Source organism: Mizuhopecten yessoensis, unplaced genomic scaffold (genome assembly GCF_002113885.1).
Source record: "Mizuhopecten yessoensis strain PY_sf001 unplaced genomic scaffold, ASM211388v2 scaffold4121, whole genome shotgun sequence".
NCBI classification, from domain to species: Eukaryota; Metazoa; Mollusca; class Bivalvia; order Pectinida; family Pectinidae; genus Mizuhopecten; species Mizuhopecten yessoensis.
Genome location: NW_018405386.1, coordinates 2,153,394 through 2,164,595, shown reverse-complemented (window position 1 = coordinate 2,164,595; position 11,202 = coordinate 2,153,394). Strand labels below are relative to the sequence as shown.

The 11,202-nt window shown below is 34.6% G+C and overlaps 1 protein-coding gene across 6 annotated transcripts in view; it reads right to left on the bottom strand.

Annotated features, from left to right (window-relative positions):
• Nucleotides 1-3,928: 3,928 nt before the first annotated feature.
• LOC110448602 overlaps nucleotides 3,929-11,202 on the bottom strand; it is a 76,519-nt gene continuing 69,245 nt past the window's right edge. For 5 of the 6 annotated variants that reach the window (XM_021494941.1, XM_021494940.1, XM_021494942.1 and 2 more), the window contains 3 exons: nucleotides 10,935-11,086; nucleotides 9,459-9,596; nucleotides 3,929-7,851 (listed from right to left, as the gene is read on the bottom strand). In XM_021494941.1, coding sequence (XP_021350616.1) covers nucleotides 7,669-7,851; nucleotides 9,459-9,596; nucleotides 10,935-11,086 — 473 coding nt within the window. In that variant the 3' untranslated portion in view covers nucleotides 3,929-7,668. The remainder of the gene's footprint in view (nucleotides 7,852-9,458; nucleotides 9,597-10,934; nucleotides 11,087-11,202) is intronic. The other variant, XM_021494944.1, reaches the window with a different exon arrangement.

Sequence of the window (11,202 nt, the reverse complement as noted above, 5' to 3'; positions counted from 1 at the left end):
CCAGTGTTATTACTATGATTGACATCGCTGCCATTTTGGAAATATCCAAACACAGGTATGAATACTGTTCAGTCGATGTCTTCAATTGAACACCAAGGCATCTGTGCATTTGACAAACAATTCTTTATATATAAATAAAAATCAAGTAAAAGATTTTGGTGATTTTCGGTTATTTAAAGTAATGTTATCCTACAAATCTCGTTTTTATCAATAAAAAGTGGCTTAATGAAAATACGGACACTACAAAATAGTTTGATACGCTCCGGATATTATCTCGCTGTATATATAAGTTGTATTCATAAATAAAGGTCTACATGGGCCTCGATTTGATAGTAAATGCATGTTTCGTTTAAGTAAATCTAATTGACTACAGAAATGTGGTGACAGGAGAAGGGAAATAGAAGCTCTAATACAGACTCTTCAGCTTCATGTTCATTTCACATACTTTGTATAATAGATCTGGACCCTTGTCGTTTTGACCTCGATGTTAAGGAAAAGCGATCTTGTTATTTCGTTGTGAAATATTACCGTCTGTCTTTGGAAACCCCATTTAACATAAAGCGAATTGTAATTATTCAATAGTAATAAGATAATGCTCTCGTCCATAAAATGGTTTTAAAAAAAAGGCTTTCAACATACAAGTTTTACAAAAACGTACCACACTATCGGTTTACGTAACTGTCCGAGGATGTAGATGACCATTACGCAAGCTGGCGAGGTAGACGTCCGAGGAGGTACGATAATCAAAAACTAGTTATCTACACGCAGATGTGCTAGGATTTACTGAAAGCATTGCACAAACAATTTACGGAGATATCCAAAGTTTAACTAGAATCAATATAAAATTCAAGCTGTCTACGTAAGTAGGCTCCCAAGGATGTCAGGAGATGATAACGCTTACTGTCTACGTAGACTTCCAAGGATGTCCGGGGATTATTACGCTTACTGTCTACGTAGACTTCCAAGGATGTCCGGAGATTATTACACTTACTACGTAGGTGTCCAAGAAAGTACGAGGTTCATGCCAGATTTGTTTGTATGTTTGTATCCTTGGATATACGAGGATAATTGTTAGGCCCCTTGCAGAATTTGGATTATTTCTGTGTTTTCAGCTTAACCGAAGTTGGAGAAACCAAAATTGACCTGCTGTCTCCATTGCAACACTTTGGACCTGTTCTACGCACGATGTCTCCCAGGCCATAGTCTTCATATTTTTATCTTTCCCTATCCTATGTATCTTCTATTCTTTATCTGTAAATATTTCGTAACATTACCTTGGTGCCACCTGTTTTTTCTTCGCTGTATTGCAGAACGTTCGCCCATGTGAACATGTCTGCGTCCGGAGGCATACCAAAGTCTTTAAAGTGGTAGTTGGTATTCTCTGCTGAACGTTTGGCTTTGAAACTTATCAAAACATATGGTTTACTCGTTGTTATTATAATGTGATCAGTTTGAGTACTGTGCTGGTTCCCCCCGGTCTGATATTTCAGTGTGGTTGCTATCTAAAGTCGGCATCAGATCCGTGCTTTTTTAAAGAGACGAAAAACAAAACAACAAACCACCTCTAGCACAGACGTATTCATCACACAAATTGAAGCACGTCCTTAAATGACCTTAGATGTTAATAGGACGCAAGACCCTATATATCAAATGGCTTGGATGTTGCAAGGACTTTAATCCCGCAACAACACAATATAAAGCCAAAACACAGAGCGTGTAGGTAGGTGTACGAGGATGATGTGAAAGGCACTAATGTTGTAACCACACGAAAGCTGATAATACCAAACATGATAAGAAGTTACCTCTGTGATGGTTAGAACATTTATTATTGGTGGAAAAATATCAAACTAATTGGAATTGAAATAATGGAAGTAAAACCACGATATATCATTTTACCAAAGAAAATAAATATTAAACACAATTTCGTTTTTTGTGTGTATGCTTTAATTTCGTCAATGTTTTCAAAGTTATTTCATTACTGACGAAACCAGTGCTGCTTCTTTGTAAATGGATGCTGCTAAGACTGGTTTGTCTATCTTTGATTAATTGGTCGGCAAAACCTTAAATACGATTCTGATAAAATAGTTTTTCTAAAATAGATAAAGCCTACAAAAATAGCTATATAGCTTCACCTCCGTACGATCTATTTAGATATTATTTAATCAGCGGTCCTCTAGCCTCTCAGATATTTTGTTTCCGTAAGTGGAACTATATTTATTGGAAAGCAGACCTATACAATAAGTTATCGGATATCAATTATACAATTGTCTTGCCATATCTATACCGTTATATACGTTTATAAGTAAGAGCTCCAGGAAGGAAATCTATGAAATATTTGTCTGACTTCTTTATGTGAACATGCTATTTTGCGGCAATGTCGCTAAACCATCCTCTTCCTATTGTGGTATTCATTGATTCATTATTGATATCTAGATTCCCCGAAGAAAGATTTATTAAGATAAATGCATATCAATGATTATCTGTAAATAGTCCATATGGGTGCAACAACACAAATAGAAAGGAGCGGCACGCCTTATAGCATAAAACAGTGTTCATTGAAATAATATTTCGAACAAAACACAAGCAAACAAACAAAACAATAATACCAATAATCAATTACGGTTGTTTTTTATGCCGATTTGTCTGACAGGTTAATCTTTAAATTATTGACTTAAGCCAAAATGAGAAAAAAAATTCCACCCAATCCTTAGCTCAGAGTTAGGATGTGTCAACATTGATCAATCTTGACTTGCACGTAGTTTGCCTGCTAGCATTGCATTTAATTTGTTGCTGTTCACCATGTGTTGTTATACATCGTAACACATCCGTACCACTGGAGCAAAGAGAGGGTTAAATGATTCTCTTTTCGCCAGCATGTCATAAATTCAATCCGGCATGTTCAATCCTTTCAATGTTCAACAGTTCATTATTAGATAATGTTACTCGTCATTGTATTTAGTTTATAAAGGAAATAACAGTATTAATTTACACGTCCCCAAGGTGTTACCCGACATCAAAGGTGAGTCTCTTCTCTACTTAACAACTTATGATCCTCAGGTTGGAATATCTTAAAAAGATGTAATCGTTTTCTCTTTTACTTTCTTTCTTTACCTATTCGTGAGGAATAAAGTCTACTATATACACACAACAGAAATCACAGTTAAAATTGTGTCGTGTTTCATACTGGGTTCAACCATGCTAGAAAATGTATGTTGATACACCCTTTTTACGAGTCGACAGAAAAGCATTTATTCGTTTGCAGGTTACTGTTGTATTTCACAATGCTTTGTAAAGAAGAATAGGGAATCCGTTCATATGTTTACTATTAAAGCACCGATTGTATTTTACATCAAAAAAACATCAAAAAACTTCTTAACGCTTAGTTTCATCACACAACATTAGCTTAATGTATTGTCAAAGATAATATTCTTTCTGTAAAGAAATCTTCATGTTGATATATCAAGTGATTCTAAAAACGAGCCGCTCTCACCGTTGCTATGACCACTGCTAGGAAATTGATCTACCTGAGCTAGTCAAAGTCACTCACCTGGAAAATCCTTTACGATTGATTTGGTACGTTTGTTTTTTCCCCTGGTATTGATGGAAAGAATTTCAACTAGCATGTTTTCAGTTCACGTGAGATTGGAGTAGGTTGGCTTGCAAAATAGCATCATGTCCAGATTATTAAAAAATATTCTCAAAGTTTTTAATATCTTGTGTATCACATCTAGTATCGTATTACAATTTACGTTATATGTGATATGCATATTAAAGTGTATTTCGTAAAGAATATACGATGTATATTATGCTCTATGTAATATATATAGAAATCGAATGAGATATTTTATATAGGACATAGAATATCTCATACACAATATATGCTATATCATTTAATCATTTATGACTCTTGTATAACTTATGTCTTGTTCTTGTACAATTTGAGGGTGTGTCTGAAAGTATTGAAAGCATACTTTAATTTCTCACCTGAACATCTGTCAGAACGCATTTTCACTATTGAGCAAATATCGTGAAGCGTGTTGAAAAGACTAAACTGTTCCTAAATATGGATCTACAGAACCATTAATATGACCTTGTATTTCAAATGGCGACAAAATGCATCGATTATCCAACGTCTTGCTGAATGAAGACAGAGTTCAATGTAGAATCAAGCATATTTACGGTGTTCTGCATCAATAGGACGCGACAACGTGATCATCAACATCTATTGAAGCCCGGACAGGCGTAGCCACACTTTCCCTGCTTGGTTTAAACAATATTCATTTATATATCATATGCAATAAGTACACAGGTTAATAGGAATATGTATAGGATCTGGCAACAAGATTTTAAATCTTATGTAAAGCCATCTCCCTTGAAATGTAATTACATTAAAGAAGTACTTCAACATACTTTAAGATGATACACATAAGCTGTTTAAATTAACAGTTTGTGATAATACTGACCATTTCATGCGACGACCCAAAAATGAAAAAAATCATAGGTATGATAGAAGAAAGGAAACAGTAACACGTGTTTTCCCTGCGTATAGCCTTTCACACTCTTGAAAGCCAGATACTAGAATATAAACCAGTTTGGTTTGGTAGGGGAATCTTAATTTGTCAGACCCCAAACATAAACCTTGCCGATTGTTTTGCAACTTTACCCTTGTGGTTGGGATTCCCTATTTCACCTGGGTAAAGGTTTGATTTTCTCTTACCCTGTTGTGTCTGCTTTGTATATATATAATAAAATATTGATGATACGGGCTCAATGCATCGTGAACGTGACGTCATTCAACTGTGATGATTGGGGAATCCCAATTATCAACCCTTATGTGAGAAAATGATATCTTAAACGGAAAAAATGTGGATATTTATTTATTTTTTAATTTATTTTTTGAAGTTTTTCAACAGTACATTAAACATAACACATTATATTTCAGTCACACATTCTCAATTTTTACACAATGTTATGGTTTGCTTTGGCATTTTTTTTAAATTCTCATACTTATAAGATCAAATGAGATACCAATTCAGAAATACAATTATTTTCATATACCTCCTAAATCTATATAAGTTTGAAACAAGACAAATTGAATAATATCATATGCATTGTAGTTGAGAAACAAACCAAGTGTGGATTTACCTGTCCAGGGTAAACAAATCCTTGTCTTACCCAAGTATGTATGATGTCACGCCCATAATGCTAAGTTGACAACGCATCGGCCCCGTAGCATCAACGGTGTATTATACATATGACAGGGCTAGCAGGGTAAGAGAAAATTAAGCTGGTACGGTCACTCTCTTGGGGATCTCAGTGACAGGAAAACTGAAAACATCTTTAAAATAACGAACGTTTTAATTTAATTTAATAATTACGTGTAGTGATATGACGGAACCTTGCGGCGTCATTTTTGAGATCTTGAGACTGAGCCACGTAAGAATTTCCCTCAGCCGTTTCAATCGGCTTTTTGAGAAAATTGACGAAGAAACAGCCATTTCATTTCGATTGAGCTATAATCGTATCGTCTCTATCTAGGAGGAGTTTTCAACTTTGTAAACCGATGAAGTTGTGAAGTCGTTCTTTAGAGGGATAAGAGATCATGCATGGAAGTTGGCCGGTGATGACGCACGCGCGACAAAACAGTGTTTGTTTTAACACATTTCTATATCTCGATAGAACATCGGAACATTTTGTGTTGTAATTCGAACTCTGCATCACTCAGGGATAGGGTGCTGGTAGTCTGGAGCTATGCTCGGGGTTGTCGTGTTCGTGGAAATTAGTCTTAAGTATGTATAACTAAAATCAACGTCTGTGCATACTCCCAAATACTTAAAACATCAAGATTCGATCCCTATACTAATTTCGTTGCTGAACTGGCTGATATGACACAATGAAGCAGCGCGAGACACCTAATCTTGTTTCGGTTTGATTGAATCTGCCTACACTGTCAGATTGATATCTAGCAGGCGATAGAACCTGAGAGTCACTGTTGTAAAAACGATGTAGACGTCTAGTCTATTTTTTAATAATTATTATGTTCAAATATTCCAAAAAGAAGAAAAACAGGAAATCTTTCTGTTTCTAGGACAGTGTAAATTATGTAAGGGTGAGTACGACATTGGTTGGTTAGAAAATGTGGATTCGGAAAATCTGTAAGTAATGTTACAAATACAAATATAAACTGTTTGGGTTTTTGGTCATATGTTCACATTTAACCAATCAAGAAACTTGTAACAAGGAAAAAAACCAAAAAAACTTTAAATTATATAGGGGTTATAGTCAGTTTAAGATTCTCAGTACATATTATGAATGGGGAAAATAGTTGCACGTTATGTGAGCGACCGTACCGGGACGAACACCATTCATGTTCAGCACAGCGATTTTGTAATTTTCCAAATAATTACTGCATGGATTTGGGGGTAAAATACAAACAATATCCTTATAATTCCAAGTCAATCCAACATAAAACAATTATATATTTTAACAACGATATAAAGTGGCGAAGTATCATAACAATGAAACATCCCCAAACCTGAAAATGTTTATGATTTTAATTTTAAAAGTTGTAATACATATCAACATATTTATCTGCCGTAATGAAGGGTCTGATAGAAGGAAAGCAAAACGAGTTTTTTTTTTATCATATGCTTATCATTTTAATAAAATCGTGTATATTCAGTAAAAAAAAAAAAAGTATTAAGTTGTCCGTCTGATATAAGATGGATGTCTCTCAGTTTTACGTTGGTACAGCATGACCTTTACGGCTTTAGATGCGGAAATGAATATTCCAGAATCATTCGTTATATAACATAAGTCTGCGCCTATTGACCAATTGCAGTCTTTGTTACAGATAAACATTGCCTATCTGAAAGCTTATACATTTGATAGTGAAACGACCGTATTATAAATATTACCGGCTTATTTTAGCTGGGTTAAATTCTTTATAAAAATCCATACACTGTTTGCCGAACTGCACCCTTGTACTAGTTCGGTTTGTTTCCAGAATCTGTAGCAAGACTAGAATGGAATTCTCTGTGGAACTGTTATCATTACAGAACCCATTTGTCCCTCGTTTCTATGCATATTGAGTCCCGCGTTATATATTGCCATGCATTTATAAATCCCTATATTGTCGTGTAGATTCCATCTTCTTGATTCATAAAGAATACAGACGTTATTTATTTACATATTTTCCCTTAATATAAATGCAGTTATCTGCCTGTATCTACTCATTGACGTGGCGTGACCTACTTCTGTCTTCAATAAATCTCATCAGTGGCTCTAGATTGTCTGCAGAAAACAATTTGAATAGCTGAAATTGACTGTCACTTCGATGTAAGTGTGTATATTTCTATGTAGAACAATGCAGTACGTATATCAAAATAACAGCCATAATGTATTGCTTCTTCGTTGACATTGATAGAGTTGGCCTCATTTTCCTTATTGCCACGTGACTTTATAACCAGTTCCAAGCCTGTGCGGGTCAGGTCATTTTTCATGCTATGATTACTTCAATAATCACAATATCGTTGTTAAGTTACAGTTATCAGTATCACATTTGATAACTGTGCTCTTCTGTGACACTGCCCTCGGTGCAAAGATGAATCATACTTATCTCTTTCTATTGTTGATGAAAAGAAATTCTCGTCACGGTTAATGACCTAATCATACTGGACCTGTCCGAAAGCAATATTGACCGGTGTATTGTGGCAAATATTGGCGTCGTTTTTCTTTTCTCTTCTGTTTATCATTCACGACAGTGAGATACATTTTCTTTCTGTCGGCCTGCCAGTTAACGTAGCTCTGTAAAGATCTCTGTAAGGCCTCGTCAGGAGGGAACCGACTTTCCTGTAACCATCAAAACGTTACTGATAATGAATTACCATAAATCATATCCAACATAGACAGTAGGTGAACTTCCAATAAAATAGGATCCGGTTTGTTTCTATATTGTAAAGTTATGATATATATAATATAATGACTCTTTGACATGTTAGATTGTATGAATTCGCATAGCGGGTTATTACAAAATATAAAAAATCATTAATGCATACCATGATTTTGTTTAAAAAAAATCTTTGTGATTCATTATCATTCCTAATAAAATGGTGTCAAAATAAAAAAGGATCAGGATTTGCCTTTATTGTCTTTTGATTATTACACCTTATACATTGCAATTAAAAAGGTAGTTTTCGAGGGTGTGGGTTTGACAATTTTTTAATAAGGCTAAAATAACATAATAATAAAAATAAGATAGAGAAATAAATTATAAAAAGAAATAATACGGTAGTGATTATTTCATTTTAAGTGAATTACCTCCTAGACAATGATTTACATATTCTGCGAATACTTTGCAAATTTTACATCAGAAAACGGTTAATTGCATCCTGTTATATAATCTATAAGAAAGAGAAGCCTTCAAAATGCTCATTGAATTTTCGGTTTAGAATATAGTATACCATGATGAGAAAGTACCAAAACTTATTGGTTTGTATCGATTTTCTTTCAGCAGAAAACTCATTTCCATTTTCACATAGCAACTCTAAATTTTAATTATAAAAATGACTTCTATTATAAAATAATGACGACACATTGCCACAGCATATTGCGTCCCAAATATTATAACTAGTCAATCATTACAAAGGAATTGGTGGGACGCCATATTGTTTCTGAAGCTGTTTCGTACATTGATTACTGTTTGTGGTATTCAACGCGACATATTCAAATAGGGAGTTTCGCATGTTTCTTTTGCTAAGGGGACACCAAAACTGATCGGTGGCCCCAACGGAAACGTATGGAATAAATATATTTTCTATTCCACCTGCTGCTCTTTTTTCAGTCTTCCAATTCATCCGTTTTCTTATTGCCCAGGCTGTGGCCAGGAAGTTAGGCCACGAACAAACAAACAAAATAGACAGGTCGATCATAATTTGTTCTAAGATATCTCATATTTTAACTATATCTTAAAACATTATGACGATTTCATTTATAAAAGACCTTGACATATCCAATTAAGTTACACCTGAACAAACTCACACATATTTCGAGATAATGTTTTAGTACTTAAGAAAACAGTAGTTCATCTTATATTGCTTTATTCTGTAATAAAGCAAAATGAACAAGGAATTGGTATTTCTGCTTCGAGAAAAAAAGTACGGGGACAAAATTGAAATGCATTGAATTCTATAAGGCTTCGATTTCTAAGTTCAATTTTCATTTGAAAGGTTTCGAAACGTGTAGCAGAAATATCTTTGTCATGACGCAAATGAAGCAAGCTACAACTAAAGACATACAAGTGTTCTTAAATTAATTCTTGCGTGAACTGTCGGGGATCTAGGTAATCTTATTTTTTACGAATGTTAAAGCTACATGGAACATTATTACACGGAAGGAACATATGATATAGCTTCAGACACAAAAAATATATCCGTGGGACCGCAACCTAATAAACTTACACATTCTTCAAGATTGCGTCTGACAGAATCGGTGGATTTTTCTTTGAAGAATTTCTTTGAGATCATAATACATTCAGCACCGTTACTGACGACGCTGAAGGTCGGCTGTAGCTCCGTTCCAATGACACTGTGAACACCCTGTTTACAAAAGAATACGAAATGGCAGGATATAATTTTCACTGTATTGAACTCGGAATTGTTTCGGGAAATTTCGTGTATTAAAATGAATATCCTTTAGTACTGACAAACTCTCTGTCAGGAGGACAAAACCTTTGCGGGATGTATATTTGGTGTTTCTTGTAGAAGGCGAATAAAGCGAAAAAAACACCTCCGTGAAACATAAGCGTTATACAGAATGATAATTTAAACAGGTGAAAAACTATTGATCATAGCTTATATTATTCAGAGTTGAGAGCCTAGGTTAATACCAAACATAACATAATGTTTATGATGGCAAACGTGTATTTGTGATAATTTTGAAAATTAACCGATAATAGTCTTTCAATTTGTAAATAACTGCTATAATTAACCTAATAGTAAAGAGAATGAACTGCTTAAATACCGTTTCAGGTGGAAGTTGTACGACTAAAGGATGACAACAAGTTAAACAATGTTATTACAACTGTCACAACTGTGAGCCATTGGTTTAAGTATTTGAAAAAAACACATGTTGTAATGCATTTAGCTGAATTTTTTGTTGTTTGAAATATGAAAGTTTTCAAAATAGAAAGCGAACGGACAACTCCTACGTTGATGGCATTTATTGTTTTGGGGATTGATCCCAGGGCCCTTCAACCCTGGCAATCCCTATCCGAACAACTGTTGCTGGAGAGATAACAAAAAATAGGAACAGAAAACGAAAGCACTACATGGGTCAAACTAAGGACCTTTACAACATAAAGCATACGCTTTATCAATACTGCCATCATGTAATTACAAATAAACGGCACCGAAACAATCCTATTTACAAAAAAACCCACTGTTCTTTACGATTTTAACCTATGCAGTGGCACTCTTATCCTTAAGTTTAACAACCTTCTGAATTCGAGTTCCCCCCTTACACTTATGGAAACTTCAGAACACATTTGAAAAAGAAAAAAATCAGAAATATCCAAAACGCAATTTGTTTTTTGCAAAAAGCTCCAGTGACCAAAAACCGTGCATTGAACTATCTTAAACTATTTGAAAATATAAAATCCCCTTTTCCTGACCATACCACTACCTATCTTGTTAATAGTTGGCGAGTTTTGCCATTTATAGGACACAATCGTAAATCACTCGCTTTTTAAAAAAGAAGTTTAATTTAGTTATTTTCAAAGACTTTTCCTATTGAAGTTTCTAATAGAGGAAATGTTATCCTATCAATGATGAACCCAATATATCAAAACCAACCACTCGTTACACAGTCTAACAGTTTGAATACAGTTTAAAGGGATATAACTCCTACAAACCGACCCTCAGTTAACATGGACTTACGAAGTATTGCCCCCTTTCCAGGACTTTGACTAGAATAAACATGGGATGAAGATCAGCCTCTGTGAGTTTATAATCTGTTGGTGGCTTGTTATCAAACTCCTCCGCTATCGTTTTCCTGCCTTCTTCCTGAGTTGCTTTCTTCATCCATAATTCTGAAAAAAAATAGTTGACGATAAGATTTTATTTATGCTTGTTGACTTCACATTACTATCATTTTTTAGGTAGCATGAAATTGCGTAGATAATTAGTGGGGCAGTTCCCATTCGCA